Source organism: Pogona vitticeps, chromosome 4 (genome assembly GCF_051106095.1).
Source record: "Pogona vitticeps strain Pit_001003342236 chromosome 4, PviZW2.1, whole genome shotgun sequence".
NCBI lineage: Eukaryota > Metazoa > Chordata > Lepidosauria > Squamata > Agamidae > Pogona > Pogona vitticeps.
In genome coordinates this window covers 127,759,871-127,781,173 of record NC_135786.1, presented here as the reverse complement: position 1 = coordinate 127,781,173, position 21,303 = coordinate 127,759,871, and the positions used below count along the sequence as shown (strand labels likewise).

Here is a 21,303-nt window from a genome sequence, read left to right as displayed (position 1 = left end):
GATGACGTCAGAACTAAGCGCCCGGTGGAAAGGGGGAGAGGCTCCAGTTGCCATGGTCACGGAGTCGGTTGTTGGTTACAGGGTCTGTAACCTTGCCTGCCTGTTGTCGAGGGCGGTGGTGAGTACCCTAACGGGATCGGGGAGGAAAGAAGGGACGAAAAGAAGGAAGCATATCGAGGGCAAAAGCTTTGCAAGCTGCTGCGTTTATTTTTCAAATCTGTACCCTGACGGTCTTCCAAAGGAGGGGTTAATCCAAAAATTATCTTCACAGCAGCCCTGCAAGGTAGAGTAGTCTACGGTCTTGTTTTCATTCGCGTCGTAAAGCTGTATTAGTTGGCTGGCCGTTACTGATAAATAACACAAAGTTTTATGTGACGATGTGTTTTAATAAATAATCTTTGATAGGTAAATTGGCCACACTTGAGAGCCCGCCATCTGGAAACTCTTTTGGGATCAGTTACAAGATGGTCATTTTGAAAATGAATATCTTGTAAAATATAGTACAAAGAAAAGTTATTTAGAAAATAATTAATATAAAATACCTATAGAGATAGTTTCAGTACGAGAATATTTAAGAGAAGCTAGGTTAACAAAAACAAACGGGGAGTGAGACAGGAACTAGGAAATGATAGATCAGCTGGTTTAATATTGCCTCTGGAAAATTGCTGGAAGGATATATTAAATATCAAAATTTGAAGCATATAATTTATGTATAACTTACAAATATTTCTGAGGAAGGCTCAACAAAAGTAGTTTTGTTGTTGTTTAGTCGTTAATTGGTGTCCGACTCTTTGTGACCCCATGGACCAGAGCACACCAGGCCCTCCTGTCTTCCACTGCCTCCTGGAGTTGGGACAAATTCATGTTGGTGGCTTTGATGACACTGCCCATCCATCTCGTCCTCTGTCATCCCCTTCTCCTCTTGCCTTCACACTTTCACAACATCAGCGTCTTTTCCAGGGAGTCTTCTCTTCTCATGAGAAGTATTGGAGCCTCAGCTTCAGGATCTGTCCTTCCAGTGAGCACTCAGTGTTGATTTCCTTCAAAATGGATAGGTTTGATCTCCTTGCAGTCCAGGGGACTCTCAAGAGTCTCCTCCAGCACCGCAATTCAAAAGCATCAATTCTTCTGCTGTAAGCCTTCTTTATGGTCAAGCTCTCACTTCCGTACATCACTTACTGGAAAAACCATAGCTTTGACTATGTGGACCTTTGTCGGCAAGGTGATGTCTCTGCTTTTTAAGATACTGTCTAGGTTTGTCATCACTTTCCTCCCAAGAAGCAGGTGTCTTTTAATTTCGTGGCTGCTGTCACCATCTGCAGTGATTCTGGATCTGTCACTGCCTCTATATCTTCCCCTTCTATTTTCCAGGAGGTGATGGGGCCAGTGGCAATGATCTTAGTTTTTTTTTAATGTTGAGCTTCATTCTATCATTCTCCTCTTTCACCCTCATTATGAGGTTTCTTAATTCCTCCTCACTTTCTGCCATCAGAGTGGTATCATCTGCATATCGGAGGTTGTTGATATTTCTTCCGGCAATCTTGATTCCGGCTTGGGATTCATCCAGTCCTGCCTTTCACATGATGTATTCTGCATATGAGTTAAATAAGCAGGGAGACAATATACAGCCTTGCCGTACTCCTTTCCCAATTTTGAACCAATCAGTTGTTGCATATCCAGTTCTAACTGTTGCTTCCTGTCCCACGTATAGGTTTCCCAGGAGGTAGATAAGGTGGTCAGGCACTCCCATTTCTTTAAGGACTTGCCATAATTTGCTGTGGTCCACACAATCAAAGGATTTTGCATAGTCAATGAAGGAGAAATAGATGTTTTTCTGGAACTCTTTGGCTTTCTTCATAATCCAGCGCATGTTAACAATTTGGTCTCAAGTTCCTCTGCCCCTTCGAAATCCAGCTTGTACTTCTGGGAGTTATTGGTCCACATACTGCTGAAGCCTACCCTGGAGGATTTTGAGCATAACCTTGCTAGCATGTGAAATGAGTGCAATTGTACGATAGTTTGAGCATTCTTTGGCACTGCCCTTCTTTGGAATTGGGATGTAGACTGATCTTTTCCAATCCTCTGGTCACTGCTGAGTTTTCCAAACTTGCTGGCATATTGAATGTAGCACCTTAACAGCATCATCTTTTAAGATTTTAAATAGTTCAACCTGAATGCCATCACCTCCACTGGCCTTGTTCTTAGCGATGCTTTCTAAGGCCCACTTGACTTCACTCTCCAGGATGTCTGGCTTGAGGTCAGCAACCACACTATCTAAGTTGTCCAGGACATCAAGATCTTTCTGGTACAATTCCCCTGTGTATTCTTGCCACCTCTGCTTGATGTCTTCTGCTTCTGTAAGGTCCCTACCATTTTTGTCCTTTATCATGTCCATCTTTGCACAAAACGTTCCTTGAATATCTCCAATTTTCTTGAACACATCTCAGGTTTTCCCCCTTCTATTATTTTCCCCTATAGCTTTTCACTGTTCAGTTAAGAAGGCCCTCTTGCCTCTCCTTGCTATTCTTTGGAAGTCTGCATTCAGTTTTGTGTAACTTTCCCTATCTCCCTTGCATTTTGTCTCCTTTTTCTTCTCTGCTATTTGTAAGGCTTTGTTCGACAGCCACTTTGCTTTCTCGCATTTCTTTTTCTTTGGGATGATTTTTGTTGCTGTTTCCTGTACAATGTTACAAGCCTTCATCCATAGTTCTTCAGGCACTTTGTCTACCGAATTTAGTTCCTTAAATCTGTTCTTAACTTCCACTGTGTATTCATAAGGGATGTGGTTTAGATTATACCTGACTAGCCCAGTGGTTTTTCCTACTCTCTTCAGTTTAAGCTTGAATTTTGCTATGAGAAGCTGATGATCAGAGCCACAATCAGCTCCAGGTCTTGTTTTTGCTGACTGTATTGAGCTTCTCCATCTTTGGCTACAGAGAATATAATCGATCTGATTTCGGTATTGCCCATCTGGTGATATCCATGTGTAGAGTCGCCTCTTGTGTTGGAAAAGGGTGTTTGTGATGACCAGCTTGTTCTCCTGGCAAAACACTATTAGCCTTTGCCCTGCTTTGTTTTGAACTCCAAGGCCAAACTTCCCTGTTGTTCCTTTTATCTCTTGACTCCCTCCCTTAACATTCCAGTCCCCTATAATGAGAAGAACATATTTCTTTGGTGTCAGTTCTAGAAGGTGTTGTAGGTCTTCATAGAATTGGTCAATTTCAGCCTCCTTAGCATCTGTGGTTGGTGCATAAACTTGGTTTATTGTGATGTTGAAAGGTCTGCCTTGGATTCGTATTGAAATCATTCTATCATTTTTGTATCCCAGTACAGCTTTTACCGTTCTTTTGTTGACTATGAGGGCTACTCCGTTTCTTCTATGGGATACTTGCCCACAATAGTAGATATGGTAATCATCTGAGTTGAATTCAACCATTCCATTTTAGTTCACTGACACCCAGGATGTCAATGTTTATTCTTGCCATCTCCTATTTGACCACATCCAGCTTCCCAAGGTTCATAGATCTTACATTCCAGGTTCCTGTGCAGTATTTTTCTTTGCAACATCAGACTTTCCTTTCACTTCCAGGCCTGTCCTCAGCTGATCGTCATTTCAGCTTTGGCCCAAGCACTTCATTAGCTCTGGAGCTACTTGTACTTGTTCTCCGCTCTTCCTCAGTAGCATGTTGGACGCCTTCTGACCTGAGGGGCCCATCTTCCAGCGTCATAACTTCTAGCCTTTTGTTTCTGTTCATGGAGTGTTCTTGGCAAAGATACTGGAGTGGCATTGCCAGTTCCTGCTCCAGGTGGATCGTGTTTAGTCAGAACTCTCCACTATGACCTGTATGTCTTGGGTGTCTCTGCACGGCATAGCCCATAGCATCTCTGAATTACTCAAGTCCCTTGACCACTACAAGGCAACAATCCGTGAAGGGGAAAAAAGTTGTACCTGACTCATTTATTGTGCAGTCCAAAATCTGGAAATTCTGAGGTAGGTCCCACTAAATGTGTGTTGTTTGCTGACTAGTAAGTATGTTTAGATTTGAGTATCATCAGTATGCTAGTGTTATATCCCTGTGATTGCTTTTTCATCATAGTCCATGAAGTTAAGGGAAGCTTTTCCACAATTTATTGAGAATGGGCAAGCAACCTGAGATTAAATCTTAACAAGGACTTAGTTGAGAGTAAGCTTTGCTAAATGTAATGGGACGGACTTCCAAATAAGCATGCATAAGATTGTCCCAAGGTAGCCCATGATATCAAATACTGTATATGTTCAGGTTGGATGACTAAAATCTATTCTACATGGAGAAGAGGTCTTAAACTAGTCGAGAATGTAGCAGTCAAAATTTTAGCTGGGAAAGGAATAAGTCTATGTGACTTCACTATTATATCAGCTGTATTGACGGTGGATTTTATTTTATTGTTGTTGTTTTCAGGATGTCAAACCAAGCCAATACAAACAAATATACTGAAATTTTCGTTTGGTAATTAAGATCTGCAACAGTGATTTTATTGTCTAGTTTCTTAAGTTGCAATCCTGTGAGTAACCTAATTGGTACAGTGGTGCCTTGATTTACGAACTTAATCCATCCCAGAAGATGTTCGTAAGTCTAAACGTTCATAAGTCATATCAACATTTCCCATAGGAATGCATTGAAACCCAATTAATCTGTTCCGACTGTTTTTTGTTCTTATGTCAAGGTATGGTTTGTAAGTCAAAGCATTAGTTTCCTCCTGGGTGTTCTCCACCGCCACCAATCGCTGCCTTTGGAGGCCTCCCAGGGCTTCTCCGCCGCCATGGGAGACCTCCCGGGGGTCCCCCACCATCGCCGATCGCCACCTTCGGAGACCTCCCAGGGATTCTCCGCTGCCATAGGAGACCTCCTGGGGGTCCCCCACCATCGCCGATTGCCACCTTCGGAGGCCTCCCAGGGCTTCTCCACTGCCATGGGAGACTTCCTGGAGGGCCACCGCCATTCGCCACATTCAGGCTTTCCCAGGGGGTAGACCTTTCCTACCAGGGGAAGACCTCCTCGGTAGTCCCGGGCTACTAGGGGAGGGCTTCCCCTGGTAGATCCGGTCTACTCCCCGGGAAAGCCTGAAGGCAGCGATTGGCGGTGGAGGGGCCTGCACACTTGCAAGGGAGGCCGGGTGAGCTCCCGGAGGGCTTCCTGCCGACTGTGTCTTTGGTGGTGGCGGGGCCCACGCAGATGCGGGTGAGGTCCCAGAGGGCTCCCCGCTAACGATGTCTTCCCAGGGTGGGATTGGACTGGTGGGGTTATTTTTGGGGTTATTTTTGTGTTTTGATTTGTTTTTTGCAACCCCAGGGGCTTGCAGATTTTTATTTTTATGGGGGGTATTTTTTTTCTTCAGCCGGAATGGATTAATGGGTTTTCAGTGCATTCGTATGGGAAATGGTGCTTTGACTTACGAACATTTTGACTTAACGAATGCTGTTCCAATACAGATTAAGTTCATAAGTCAAGGCACCACTGTACTCACCCAGAACAGGCAGTCTCTCTGTTTTTTAAAAAAAGTTTTAAAAAATCCAAAAATAAATAAATAAAAAAGCCCCCAGAAATTCAGTTCGTATAGTACAGTATCAGGCAGTAGGCAGTCTGAAGTCTCTCTCCATATCCACACACTCTAACCACTGGGGTGAGTGAGATAGCAGACAAGGAGCCTCTTCGCTGACCAATGGTTAACTGAAAGTTCAAATTTCCCACCTTCCCTGCCTTTTTTTGTTCATAAGTCAAAGCCCCATTCACAAGTCAAAGCAAAATTTTGCAAATGGAGCTGTTCGTAATTCAAAATGTTCGTAGGTTGGGACATTCATAAGTCAAGACACCACTGTAGTAAGTTCCATTAAGCTCCGTGGCCATACTTCTGAACGTATGCCTGTGAATGTGTTGTTAACCGCAACAATAAAAATTAGTGCACGAGCCATCCCAAATAGTTTGAAATCCATTTATCTAAGTTAGAAACTTCAGTGGCTTAATCCTTCTATTGAAATCAATTGTATTATGTCATGCTTAAAATTGTCTGGATTGCACACACATACTCATACATATGTACATCATTGCCTGATTTCTCAGTTTGAATGTCATGAATCTTTTCAAGGTTGCTTGTATGAAATAAAAACAGTATGTTTTGTGATAAAAAATAGTAACTGCTATCATGGCACATGGTTATATTGATCCAAAACAGTGGAGGTTAGTGTAGCTAAAAGAACAATTTTCAGTGATCTGAAATGAAGTTTATTTTCTTTAGACCCAATGCACACACAGCACAATACTACACATTTCTACTGAGGAGGAAGTCCAGTTGACTTAAGTGGACTTATTCCAGTATACTAGAATTGCAACTTCAATTCTATTTTAAGTACATTTGCACATGCTGTATATTTATTATTATATCACAGTGTTTATAATGTTTCTCTTCCTTCCTCCCCATTTTTTTCTTTGTCTTTTAAAAAAATCTGTAGCCAAAAAATGACTGCTGGCTCCATTTTAGTGCCTCAGATTATACCACTTCGAGAACCAATACCAGGCAAAGCAAAACACGAAATAGATACAAATACACTTATAGAAATGAAATCAGGTATATACAGTGCTTGCTATATGTTGTTTTGGATTTTTTTCTTATATATACAACTTGATATTCATTTGTTATGTACTCCTTATCTTTTCATTTCCTTTTCACTTCTGAAATGATGCCATATCCTGTAAATATATTTCCTTCGTAATGGGAAACATCTGTCGGAATGTTTTTATGCATCTCAAACTTGATTTAAAGTGCTCTCTACACTTTTCTTATTTATTCTCAAAATATTGAACCCAATTGGAAACAAAGGTCTCCATCAGCTTACTAACACACAATCACTGCTGCTTGCCATTGTACAAGTCAGAGTTGCCATTGAAAAGATGTGACTTCTGCTTGTGTACTAAGCTCCAGGATGCCCCCTTTCATAAGCAGCAAAAATGTCAAACTTCTCACTGAGCAATCTGTAGTATACTGGTCAGATTTTTACTCATTGTCTAATTTTACTCCTTTCTCTTGCAATTGTGAAGTACATTAATTTTTGTGTACATGTGATTTTTCTTTTACTGGATTTCATGCTTCTTCAGTGTGACATCCATAGACATATGCTTCGCTTCTGCTTTCCCATTCTGTCTTCTCTTGCTGTTCTCACTTAGGGGATTGGTTGTATATCTGTACGTACTGTACCAAGGTTACAGTACAGTACTTGGCTTCTCTCTCACATCCAGTCAAACCCATTGCCTGATTTTGATGACAGACACTGTATTTTGAGAACAAGGTGGTTGCTGAATTCCCCAAAGGGGAGCCAAGAAGGAAACTGTTGGATAGCTCAGTACTTTAGACTGTGGAGCCAAAGGTTAGGAGTTTGATTCCCCACTATACCTCTTTGACAGCAGGGAGTGAACTCAATGATCCATGGGGTCGCTTCTAGCTCTGCAGTTCTAAGTGCAAAAGAGTAAAACTTCCTCCATTCAGAAATAGGTGACTGGAAACATCCACAGATTTAAAATAGCTCATATTGAAAAGACCAGTCTTGCTTATCTTGAAAAAATGAGTGTCCCTCCTTTTAAAAAATATAAATAAAGCTGCAGGGCCAAAATATTTATCCTCAAAAAAGGCATTTCAAAAGGGGGGGGGGAAACCAGTTTGTTATAAGACTGAGCATCTGTGGAACAGATTTGCCAGTAAGGGCTTTGCAAAGTACAGTAGATTTGTAAAGGGAGGAAAATGTTTGAAGAGCTTTAGGGCAATTATTAAAGCTCATAGAAACATTAAAAGATTTTTCTCTAACAAGTCAAAAAAGCCTTGCTTTAAAGAAAGTAATGGAGTGACAGTCTTCCAAAAAGTGGGACATTTTTCCTTGTGTCTCCCGGAAATTACCATACAGTTTTGTAAGGCACATTCAAAGTATTTCTGCATTACAAAAGCACAGAGCTGTCAGACCTCACTTGAAGATGCTCTGTACAATCTCCCTTACAAGCTAACTTAAAAGCAGACTTAGAGGGCAAATCACAGAAGATTATATTTGTACCTGACAAAAGTTTTCTAGGTTCATCATAGCTGACATTTTCCCACTAAAGGGTAATACCAGAATGGAATCAGTCATAGACAAGCATATCAAAATTGATTTGGGTATCTTAAGTAGAACTATTTTCTTTGTTGCAATAATTCCAGGCAACTCCAAAAACTTGTATTTGCTAAGCTTTATTTATCTACAGTGCTTCTAGTCACAGGCATATTACTTTAAAATCCACTCTTGTAATTTTTGAAATGTCATAGACATTCAGGCTTAAGTTGTAGTTTTGTCTGAAACCAAAATGCAAAAATAAAATGCAATCAAATATCAGAAAGAACTTTTAAATTACATTCTTACAAATATAGGAGCTTATAGCCTATAGAGGTAGAAAATACATCTCTAGAATACATCATTTTAAAATACAAGGCATCATGATTTTACCAGCTTTTAGAAGCCTTAAAAGCCACCTTGTAAAAGGATAGAAAAATATCAAAGTTCATAAAATAATAGTATGTAAAACAAAAAGCATTATTTAGCTCTAAGAATATTGAGACAAATGAAATCAATACATAATACTGGCATCCAGTTTTAGCTGGGTTGCTGTTGGTTCGGCTAGACCTCTCAGTGGCTTTTGATACCATTGACCATGGTGTCCTCCTGGGATGGGACTTGGAGGCACTGTTAGCTCCCTGTGAGCCAATGAGCCACCTCGCCCAGGATCAGGAGAGTGTACCGTTGGCCTCTCAAGTAAAAGAAGAAGCTCAACAGATAGGAGTGACAGAAAAGGAATTAAGCAAACTAGAAATAAACGAAGAGGCTAAAGGGGGCGCAAATCGGGTGGGAAAGGAAGGTGATAAGAAGGAGGGAAGGAGTCAGAAGCATGTTGGGGAAGAGAGGAGAAAGGAGAGAAAAAGGAAGAGTTGATCCAGGAAGATCCTTGGACAGGAGAGTGGCTAGAGTTCAAGGTGCCTCGTAAGTATGCCGAAAGGGAATGGAGGCGACAAAGGTATAGAAAGCCACCATACTGGAGGGAGACTGAGGAGCAAAAGCAAAGGAAGGAATATAGGGCGTGGGTGAAGAGAGAAGAACAAAGGAGAGAGAGGCAAAAATGTATAATGATTCCCAAGGTCCTGTGGGCCCAGCCCCTTCAAAACCCAATAGAGAAAGATATGTGGCTCGACAAATGAGGGACTGCAGGGAATTACAACGTCCCATCTACAAACTTGAAGTGGGCTGAGAACAAACCAGAGTTGATGGGGGCCAGACCCAAATGACCCCAAGAAGTTAACAGCTATTCCCCATCGTCTTATCACGAAGAGATACCCAGTTTTAATAATATAAAGACTTACTGTATGATTTGTTGTAGGTTGGATGATGACAAACAAGACCAAAAAATCAAAGAAGCCATGTTAAGCAATAAGACATAAGACATAAGAAATTTATTTGTCATTGCGCTCACAAGTGGGTGCAACGAAATGAGGTGCTCTTCCCCAAGGTAAAACTGGACAACACTACAAAAAAAGTTAAAATATACACAACTTTCACCATCCAAATATAGATACCCCGTTTTCTCTCAGCAATTAAAATCCACCAAAAACCTATGGCCCCACATTTAAACTCAATACTGCACTTGGGTAAAAACTGTTCTTGAATCTGCTTGTCCTTGCTTTCAATACCCTGAATCTCCTTCCTGATGGTAATAGTTTAAAGAGCTGATATCCCGGATGAGAGGAGTCTTTCAGTATGTTAGATATCTTCCTCTTACATCTGTTCTTATACAATTCTTCCAAAGAGGGGAGTGAACAGCCAATGATGTTTTGGGCCGTCTTAATCACCCTTTGAATTGCCTTTTTCTCTGCCACTGTGCAGCTCGTGAACCATACACAGAGACAGTAGGATAATATGCTCTCAATCGAACTCCTATAGAAGGTGATTAACAAACTCTCAGTCAATTGTTGCTTTCTAAGAATCCTTAGAAAATACAATAAACTGTCTTTATTAGAAGAATTGGGTCTGACGAATCCTACTTTGGACAAATTAGGAAAAGGGAGTTAGATGACAAGCGGCATGATCACATTCCTGTCCTTCCTGGAGGGGATAATGCAAAAGCTGGTGCTGGATGACACCTTGGCCACTGCCCTGCAAAGTCCCTCAGGGCTCTGTTTTGCCCCTTATGCTATTTAACAGCTACATTAAACCATTGGGAGAGGTTGTCCAGAGTTTTGGGGTTCTGTGTCTAGTATGCAGATGACATCCCACTCTATTTCTCCTTTCCATCTAAATCTGAGGTGTCTGGTGTCAGTCAGAACTGGATGAGGATGAATAAACTGAAGCATAATCCAGACAAGACAGAGGTGCTCCTTGTCATTCGAAACAGACCAAGGAATCAGGTTGCATTTTGTGCTAGATGGGGTTACACTTCATCTGAAAACACAGGTGTGCAGCTTGAAAGTGCTCTTGGATTCATTGGGATGTCCAGGTTTTGGCGGTAGCCAGGAGTGCATTCGCACAGTTAATACTATCATGCCAACTGTACACATTCTTAGAGAGGTCTGATCTCGTCAGAGTGACACATGCCATAGTTGCATCCTGGCTGGATTACTGTAACACATCTATTTGGGGCGGCCTTTGGAAAGTATTTGGAAACTGCAGCAGGTACAAAACAGCCAGATTGTTCACTGGAGCTATAGGGATCATACAGTCCCCTGTTATAGCAGCTCCACTGGCTGCCGATCTGTTTCTGGGCACAATGTGAAGTTCTAGTTTTAACCTATATAGTCCTAAACAGCTTGGATCCCAGCTTTCACAAGGACTGCATCTCCCATTATGAGAACGTTTGAGTGTTGAGACCTTCAGGAGGGGCTTTTCTCTCAGCCCTGCCACCTTCACAGATGTATCTGATAGGAACAAAGAAGAGGGCCTCCTCTGTTGTTGCTCCCAGACCTTGGAACTCCCTCCCACAGGAGGCCAGACTAGCCCCATCTTTGTTGTCCTTCCACAAGTAGCTAAAAACCTTTCTCTTCAGATAGGTCTTCCCTTAGTGACTGGCTGTCTGAGAAGGTTTTCTAAATGGATTATTGTGCCTTGGTGCTTTTAAATGTGTCTTTAATATTGTTTAATTTATTGTTTTAAATATAATATTTATTTAATTCTTTTTTAAATATTTGTATACTGACTGGTTTTAGATTTTACATATTGTCTTCTAATGATGTAAGCTACCTTGGGTTTTTTTTTTTAAGGAGAAAGGTGAGCTAAAGGTATTTTAAATACATAATCTGTCACTCTGTCCATTGCACCACACTGCGTATCAGACATAACTGTATGCAACTGTAGTTTAATGAGAGCTAACATCATTCCATTTGTGATATAACTTCACTTTAAGGAGATTTGTGTAAGGAAATTAATTTGTTTTGAAGATGGGGTGAATTATACTTAATCATTATTACTGTGTCTTTTAGATACCCCTGATGTCACTATATATTACACTATTGATGGAAGTAAACCACAACTTTCTAGGAGACTTGATTGCAGAGATCATAACACTTTTAAGTACAATGTACCAATCACATTACCAGATGGCAAAATAACTGTCAAAGCTCTGGCAGTCGCAAAGTAAGTATCATTTTATATTTTGAACGAGCCTGCTAACCGAAATAATTGCTAACTGCTTCCTAGTCAGAAGTAGGCATGGTTTTCTTCTTGGTCGAGAACTCGAGTTATTTGGACCAAGAAGAGAAATGTTGGTATATGCAGCTCTGCCTATATTTTATTTTTCCCAAACAGGAATCAAGCGAAACATTTTAATTTATGTGTTATTTCCTTTGGTATGTATCATATTGTCTGCTAAAGAAAACACAAGGTGTCTTGTGACTTCTAAAAGGCAAACTAGTAGCAGTTGTCAGGATAAATATAACTCATCAAACGTTATGTGAACTTGTCAGACAGTCATTATTTCCAATTATCTTTTGTACTTCATGCTTTATTGAGGCAAAATAAATGCATCTCTCTCACTCACTTTGTACATGGTTAATTCATTTTACATAGAAGTGTGCTTATTTGTAGTGATGGTTCCCCAAAAGGCTGCTGCTACATCCAATCGCAATTGTTCCCATACAGGGCAGTGTTACCCTTTTCTTCCTTGTCCAGCAGCTAGACTTTGTCAAGGATGAGGTTTCTGGTTGCACTCATTTGTAGTTCTCTCAGTCCCACACAAAATACTCTGTTTTTTGTCCATGTTCACAAGCTTCTGCTAACGGGTTTGCAGGGGTTGAGGATAACATTAAAACTAGTGACTGCTAACTCCATCCCCAAATCAGTCAGTGATTTGTTTTTAATGTAACTAATTAGGGATATATCACTGAGTCTTCTTGCCTATGTGTGACACCTCATTATTTGTGGAGCTAATGTTCAGTGAGTATTTTCTAGGCATCTTGGTCTTTTTCTTGTGCTTTCCCTAGTACTATCAGCTTTCCAGCCTTGAACAGGGGCAAATAGAGTCCTCTTAAAGCAGCAAACTCCAAACTCCTTTCCTCCCCCTTTCCTTTTCCACCCCTTCTAAATTTCTTTCCACCCTCCCCTTCCCTTTTATACTCCTTTCTGTGCCCGAAAAGCACAATAATCTATGAACCCGGGTAGGTGGGGCTTGTTAGCCTTGGAAGGCAGACCATCTAGGAGAAGGAAAACTCCAATTTCAAACCTCCACTGCTTTGTGGCTATATCCACCAACAGAAGTTAACCTCTTCTGAGCCATAGTCCCACAGTTTGTTACGTTCTGGCAACTCCTGCCCCATCGCTGGAACCAGTTGTATTGGCTCTTGCTTTTCCATTGGACTATTTCAGCGACGTGGAGAGGGGGGTAACAGTGTATCCTCCATATTATTTTACTCAGGCTTTGTGCTCTGGGGAGGACACTCTAGCTTCACATACAGCATCAAAATAAAACATGAAGTAGCAGTTACTAGTTATACGTCTTTGCTCAATTGGCAGAGAGAGTGACACCAGGGGCTACTTCCAATGGTGGGAGAGGTTATTGCACCTCACTAGGTAGCTACCGCCCGCTTTAAGCTGGGCAGCCCCCAGCCAGTAAGGTGCTGGCTCGCCATGATCTATTAACCTCACGGGGTCCGTGGGATTTAGGGTGAAAGCCAACAAGCAGATCAATAACCTTGCATCATGCAATAATCATAAGAAAACTTCTGCCCTAAAGTTAGGCACCTGGAATGTTCAGATAATAATCCCTGGCTTTTCTGACAACCTGCAGGAAATAGGTGACATGCGCAAGACAGCTGTCATTGACATGGAACTGAATAGACTGCAGATGGACATTGTTGCCCTGCAAGATATGAGATTGCCAGGCATGGGATCTGTCAAAGAAAAAAAATCTCATTCTTCTGGCAGGAAAAACCATTGAATGAGACCTGGGAATATGGTGTTGACTTTGTGGTTGGAAATACTCTTCTGAGATCCATTGTTCCACCTACTGTAGGGAGTGAAAGAATCTTGTCTCTACAGCTCCACTCATCAGCAGGACCGGTCACCCTCATTAGTGCATATGAACTAACACTGTCATCTACAACAGAAGTCAAAGACAAATTCTATGACAATCTTGCAGCTACTACTAAAAAAATCCCCTAGAGAGAGCCACTGTTCATTCTCTGTGACCTTAACGCTAGAGTTGGTGCTGATCACAATTCTTGGCCCACCTGTCTAGGCTGTTTTGGCATTGGAAAGATGAACGAAAATGGCCAACGCTTGCTGGAGTTTTGCTGTTACTATGGTCTTTCTGTCAGCAACACGTTCTTTAATATCAAGCTTCAACACAGAGTCTCTTGGAGGCATCCAAGATCGAAGCATTAGCATCAGCTCGATTTGATCCTCACTAGATGCCCTAGCCGTCCTAATATTATGATTGCACACAGTTATCAGGGTGCTGATTGCGATACTGATCACTCCCTGGTGTGTAGCAGAGTAAAACTGCAAATAAAGAGATTGTATCACACAAAAAAGGAAGGAAGACCATGTATTGACATCAGCAAGATTCACAACCAAAGAAAAGTGGAGGAATTTGCCCAAGCGCTTGAGGAAACTCTTCCAGGTTCAGCTGATGCAAATGCACCTGAACGTTCCATATGCGTTGTCTCCGATGCATTTTTTGTATCACCTGGCAGGACAAAGTTCCAAATAGGGCATTCCTAGAATGAGCTGGAATTTTTAGCATATATACATTACTGAAACAGCAACGTCTACACTGGCTTGGGCATGTTGTGAGAATGGCTGATGGTCGGATTTCAAAAGATCTCCTGTATGGAGAATTAGTTCAGGGAAAGTGCCCCAGAGGGAGACCACAGCTGCAATAAAAGGATATCTACAAGCGGGATCTGAAGGCCTTAGGAATGGACCTCAACAGATGAGAAACCTTGACATCTGAGCATTCAGCCTGGAGGCAGGCGGTGCAGCATGGCCTCTCCCAATTTGAAGAGACACTTGTTCAGCAGGCTGAGGCAAAGAGGCAGTCCCAAAATCAGGGAGCTGAACAGGTGACAGATTGTATTTGTCTTCAGTGTGGAAGGGATTGTCACTCTCAAATTGGCCTTTTCAGCCACACTAGACACTGTTCCCTCTATCCACAGGACGTTACCATAGTCTCTCAAGACTGAAGGATGCCTACAGAAAAGCAGCATAAATGCAATATGACTTTAATACAGTGCTTGGGAAAGTATTTTCCAGGTGTTAAGCTTAGCAACCTGTGGAGAACAAACAGCAGCTTCTGAGAAAAGGCTCCACCTCTTCATACAGTGCAAAGGCTGCTAAGCCTTCTCGTCAGTTGCTGTTTATAAATATGATTGAGGTTTAGTCAAATCTAGTCTGTTTCTTATCCATTGATAAGAGTGGAGGTGTTTAAGCGTCTGATTAAGACCATTTTATGTTTGCATACTTATGAGATCTCATGATGCATCCCCATGATAACTTTTACTTCTATGCTTGATTTTTCATTAATGTGGTATTATCTTCTTTTCTTTGTTTCATTAACTGCATTTAGTTTGTTTTGTCTTTGGAGTGTGTTTTTCACACTGAGGAGTCTTTGGGATGATTTGAAGACAAAGAAATAATTGTATAGTTGAAATAGATTTAATGTATACTTAATTATTATATTTATACTGTAACACTGCACACAGAGGAACATTTGATCCACCATGTCAGACTCATCCAGTATATTGTTGCCTATGGTATACTGACACCTTTAATCCCAGGGAAGAAGCAAAAACCAAGAAATCTGTTCAGTTCCTGGTGTAGTGCTTCGGAAGACTAGAAGGATGAATTTACTTTCATTGGTCACCCATTTCACAGGCGTGGTCTAGATCTCTTGATTCTTAAATTGCAGAGACTACAGAGAGAGTGCCATTGTAACAAAAGTATTTGTAGTAGAATATGTAACTTCATACACCCCTGTGCCTGATGAAAATAAGGATGAGAATTTCCTGAAAGACCTCTCCAAACAGGCAAGTTTATAAACATTATAAATGGACTGTGAAGTGCTGTTATAATTAGGGTGTGCTGTTTTATGGTTTTGGATTGCAATTTCCAGAATTCTAGTAATTGTACCCCACAAATCTAAATATGTACACACACACACTATGGTAGCTTCCATTTTTGTTTTGTTCAATTTTTTTTTACAAATCAACAATAGGAAGTTGCCATGATAGTAAATGATGGTGCAGGTAAATAACTTGAAACTTCATTGTGCAGAGTTGCATTTGTGGACTGCAGTTCCCCAAATTTTTGGAGAACTCTAGAAATTGCAGTACAAAAACATAAAAGAGCACACACCTAATAATCTCTTTGTTCTCTTTGCATTTCCGATCTGCTCCATTTGTTTTCTGTGCATTTCCGATGGATCTTGCACACTTGATTACTTTTCTTTCCCCGCCCCATAGCTAGAAGGGATTAATCACATTTCCAATGAGTCCTGCAGTGATTTTTTGTGTGTGATTTTTTTTTTTACTTCGGCCGGAACAGATTAATTGCATTTCAGTGCATTCCTATGGGAAATGGTGCTTCGATTTATGACCATTTCGAGTTACATCCATCTTCTGGAACGGATTATGGTCGTTAAGTCGAGGCACCACTGTATATCTTGGTCTGGACTTCTAGCTAGTTTCTTGATCCTTTTCCCTGACTTACTGTCCTTTTCTGTTTGTAGCGTTTCCCTTTATTATGTCAGTGGTTCATGTTCTGGTATGTTAATTGTTCATGCATATTCATGCTGCTGAGAGGCGGAGCCGAGAGAGATGTGATAAGAGGTGGAGCCTGAGAAAGAGTCAGTCAGAGAGTATGAGTAGCATGAGAGAGTGGAGAAGGAGATAGAGTGTGCTATTTTGGGAGAAATCTGAGAGGTGATTAGAGTTAGGAGTGTATTATCAAATAGAAGATTGTTGTTAATAATAAATTTACCTAAAGAAGATATTCATGAATCACTATCAATTTCTGTAATCAATAAACAAAAGTTATATTTAAAAGACATTGAAGTGTGGACCTGAATCTTCATCTTCCTGAAGTAATGGTGATTTAGTGATCACCTGGTGACAGCAGTGTAAAAGAGGGGATTGTTTGCCTTCATGTGCTCTGAGTTTTGACAGTCAAGCAAAGGGACATGAAGGGCGAACACCACACTGATTTATGCTTTCGTGCTGACTGTTGCCTTGCCCTTAATAGAAACTACTAGTCTACTCCACGGTTTCTAGTCCTCAGCTTCTGGTTCTCCTCAGACTGGTGCCAAAATCACAGCCCTGATCATGTAGCCATGGAAGAATCAATCAAATAAAGTTCCTACGAGAGAGCGATGCAAGAGGACTGAAAGGGATGTTCCATAAGTAAAGCAAGATTTTCTTTCTATCTTTCTATCTTTCTTTCTTTCTTAACTAGCACATTTTTGTTGTTACTTTTAGGAGATGGAAGGTGGATTGTCTGAGTTAAGTCTAACAAAGAAAGAAGTGAATGCAGAAAGCAAATTCCATTGGAACTATGTTGCAGAGGAATTACAAGGTACTATTATGTTAAAGTCAGAGGTCAGAGGACCCTAAAATGATTACTGGCCTGTGTAGTTTCCTGACTATACTTAGTGCTCAAATACTGTGTCTTATGAGCTCTGTGATAACATTCTGAACATCTTTTCTGTGCTCCCAACATAACCCTTAGATTAAAAATCTTGAATACTGCCGTTACAGTGTGTACTATCATTGAAAGAGGAAGTTGGGGTGGATTGGGTATGCACAGGTAGGAGAAAGGCAGAAAGAAGACATCTGAATAGCAGCTGGGCTACAGCATTCAGGGGGCTCAGGACTGGCCATTACAGAATTCTTTATGGCATCAGCCCTTGCCATTCTACTTGAACTGTGAGATGAGGGAGATCACCAAAGGATGCTGAGCTGCAAGTGTCAAAATGTCTTGGGCCAGTCTCATTTAAATACAGGCATCCTCCATCCTACTCTTTTCTGCCCACTTAAGGTTGCTGCAGGTGCAGAGGGTTTTTCTGGGCCAGGGTGGTGGCGCCGCCGCCTCAGTCTCCCTGCCGAGGCTGGAGCTGCGAGGGGTGGAGAGAGAGAGAGAGAGAGCCGAAGCACAGCTGATTGGTGGGGCGATCGCAAAGCCCTGCTGATCAGCTGTGCAAAAAGGGTCGCTTTGCTATGATCGCTTTCCTGCGATCATTGCAAAGCGAATTTTCCCCATAGGGGCCATGGCAAAGCGATCGCTCTTGTGATGGCAAAAAGTCCATCGCAAAGCAATTTCATCGCTATATGGAGCAATCGCTATGCGAGGCACCACGGTATATAAAATTGACAGTAATTCATCTAATCAATTTTTTTTAAAAAAATCCTAGAACTAATGTAATAGCTATCATGTTTTAAATAATGTTAGTTGAAATCCACATTTTTATGAAATGTATTACAGAAGAGTAGTTGAAATTTGTGTGTAATTTTCGGTTTTTCAACAGCAGAAAGTTCTGTGCCTTCCCATCTCAGTGAACCACATCTGAAAAAAAATTACTGGACTACCTTAAGTGATAGAAAAGAGACTCACTCGGCCATATTGATGCCTCAGTCACAGGTAACAAAAACAATTCATTGGTTCACATTACAGAAAAATACCATTATGGGTAGCTCCATTAGAAGCGTTCTCTGATCTAGCAAGAATACCTCAAGGGATAAACGGGAGATATGCCAAGATATTAGATAGAGATTTTGATCTAAAAAACAAAGATGAACTGGCAGGACAAGATAGTATATTAGACTGGTGGTCGATAAATTTATTGAAATCGATATGTAAAAGATAAAGCTATAGGGTTCCAGAAAGACAAAATACCTTTGGATAAGGGATTGCTGGATTCAGAGGAAAAAATGATTAAAGGTTTATATAATACTTTAATGGAGCAAAAAAAAAAAAAAAAGGAAGATGAAATTGTGAAGGATTGCATGGTAAAGTGGGCTCAAAATATAGGACATAATACAGAATTAAGTGCCTGGTCACAAATTTGGGAACAAAATATTAAAATGACTAAATCTATAAATATAAAAGAAAATATATACAAAATGTTTTATAGATGGTATGTAACACCAGAGAAATTAACAAAAATGTATAAAAATGTTTCTAACAAGTGCTGGAAATGTGAAAAGAATGTAGGGAGCTTCTACCACATGTGGTGGACATGCAATAAGGTCAAGGAATTTCGGAAAATGATTCATGAAATGATAGAGAAAATTTTAGGGGTTAAAATTGCTTTGACACTAGAAAGCTTCTTAGTGAATATATTACCACCTATACTCGAAAAAAACAAGACCTACTTGACCTTACACCTGATAACGGCAGCTAGAATTGTATATACCAGAAAGTGGAAGATGACAGAGATCCCGACAAAGAAGGAATTTATTGAGAAGATTTTGGAACTAGCAGAAATGGATATTTTGACAGATACATTAAATTACAGACTGGATAATAATAAATGGGAACCTCTTTATACCTGGATGAAATCTACATCAACTTAAAAAGCAAAAGCAAAGCGTTCTGCTTATATACTGCCCCATAGCACTTCAAGCACTCTCTGGGCGGTTTACAAGTTAATTATGCAGGCTACACATTGCCCCCCCCCCCAGCGAGCTGGGTACTCATTTTACCGACCTCGGAAAGATAAAAGGCTGAGTCAACCTTGAGCCGCTACCTGGGATTGAACCCCAGGTCATGAGCACAGTTTTGGCTGTAGTTCAGCAGGTTAACCACTGCGCCACGAGGCTTAAGTAGAATAGATTAGATCAATACTATGTTAGAGAGTATAAGATAAGATTAAATGAATGGAATATATTGTAATAAATCACTCTGGTTGCAACGGATCAAAAAGTAGAAAAAATACAATAAAAATATTTTAAAAACCAAAAAAAAAACCAAAACTAAAAAAAACAACACAATTCATTGGTTCAAGTATTAGAGGAGAAATTGACAACTTCCAAAAGTCCAGAAGTCTACACATTATAAACACAAATGTACTCCGGTGCACCCAGGAAACTACATTATTTATAAAGTGTTAACTGCAAGCTTTGTCCAAGATCTTAGGTGGAAAACTACTATGAACTGTACGGAAATTTGTGTGGTCATTTGGTTCTTGCTTGAGGGTCTGACTGAGGCTTGATAAATGAAAACTAGTTGTCGGCTGTCTTTCTTTTTTTTTCTCTCCCCCTCTTTCCTTCCTTCCTTCCTTCCTTCTTTCCTTCCTTCCATCTAGTGACCAGGCACTATTCTGAGCAGCTAACAGCAATTAAAAAACCACTACAGTGGTGCCTCGCTTAACGAGGATAATCCGTTCCAGCGAAATCGCTGTAGAGTGAAATCCTCGTTAAGCGAAATAAAACATCCCATTGAAACCACATTGAAAACCCGTTCAATGCGTTCCAATGGGCTGAAAACTCACCGTCCAGCAAAGATCCTCCATAGGGGCGGCCATTTTCAGTGCCTGTAAAGCGAGGAAACCATCCAAAAACACAGCAGGGAGCCATTTTACACAGCAGGTGGCCATTTTGAAGCCACCGATCAGCTGTTTTAAAAACATCGTCTAGCGAAAAATCGGTTCCCGAAGCAGGGAACCAATCACCAGGAAGCGAATTTTGCCTATTAAAACATCATTTTGCGATCGCAAAAGCGATCGCAAAATAGTCATCGTATAGCGGTTTTGTCATTTAACTAGGCAATCATTAAGCGAGGCACCACTGTACCCATCCTAACCTACAAAGTCATAAATAATGAGATCCAAACAATAACAACATAACACAGGGAGAACTTTCACATAACACTGAAATTATAAGAACAATGATGGAATGAAAAGAAAGATTGAAGTAGTAAGTGGAAATGAAAAAGCTTATTAATTTTCACACAGGTGGATCAAAAACCCAAGTTATTTTTGGAACATCTAATGTAGCAAAGTGAATGTTGGATGTCATATTTGTACAACGCTGGTATTCATGTGTTACAAATTTTAATAAAATGTACATGTTCTGTGTTTTAAAGGGCAAAGTGCTATGTTGTGTGTGTGGAGCAGAAAATCCAATTCATATTAAACACTGTGTGATCTGCGACAACAAACTACCTGAAGCACATATGGTAAGAATAATTCCTGCACAAAATAACTATGGAAACAATTTGGGAGCCATGAGTTTAATTTTAAAAGTGAAACTTTGAGGACAACTGTTTTCACAGGCAGACTGTTCAAATGAAAAATTAGTTTAGATTACTCACTGTGTAATTTACATGATGGAGTTAAAACCTTAATGTTGGTTTTAGATCTGCTGTGTGAACAAGAATTCTAGTGCACAGAATAACTGCAGTACTCACTGGCAATTCAGCTGGGCTGTTGCAGAGTCCATTCCTGGTTGATCACATGAATACAAAAGTCATGCTAAGATCACAGCAAAATTATGTTCTCATTGTCCTAGCTTTAACTTTCTTGACAGGAGAGAATCCCATCCTAGCTCTTACTAAACATTGATCCCTGACTTCCCCCCCTCCTCCAAGGCCCTACAGTGAGTGCTTGCTATTATAAAAGGGGAAAAAGCACATTTATCTTGTGAAAGACTTTGCATTGTAAGAATCAATCTGTTCTGTGCCTGAAAATGTATTGGTTGTAGGTGTGTTCAGTGAAAGTATTTTTTTAATTTAACTTATTTTTTAATCCCACCTTTCTCCTTAAAAAGGAGCCAAGGTGA

The 21,303-nt window shown here is 40.6% G+C and overlaps 1 protein-coding gene across 3 annotated transcripts in view; it reads left to right on the top strand.

The window, feature by feature from the left end:
- The first annotated feature begins 34 nt into the window (after positions 1-34).
- The window catches only part of DZANK1 (double zinc ribbon and ankyrin repeat domains 1), a 33,886-nt gene continuing 12,617 nt past the window's right edge, over positions 35-21,303 (top strand). The window contains exons 1-7 of one of the 3 annotated variants that reach the window (XM_072998336.2): positions 35-118; positions 6,488-6,603; positions 11,518-11,671; positions 15,441-15,558; positions 17,005-17,101; positions 18,051-18,163; positions 20,609-20,701. In XM_072998336.2, the coding sequence (XP_072854437.2) occupies positions 6,495-6,603; positions 11,518-11,671; positions 15,441-15,558; positions 17,005-17,101; positions 18,051-18,163; positions 20,609-20,701 (684 nt within the window). In that variant the 5' untranslated portion in view covers positions 35-118; positions 6,488-6,494. Of the gene's footprint in view, positions 284-6,487; positions 6,604-11,517; positions 11,672-15,440; positions 15,559-17,004; positions 17,102-18,050; positions 18,164-20,608; positions 20,702-21,303 lie in introns of all 3 variants that reach the window. The other 2 variants (XM_072998337.2, XM_072998335.2) reach the window with 2 other exon arrangements.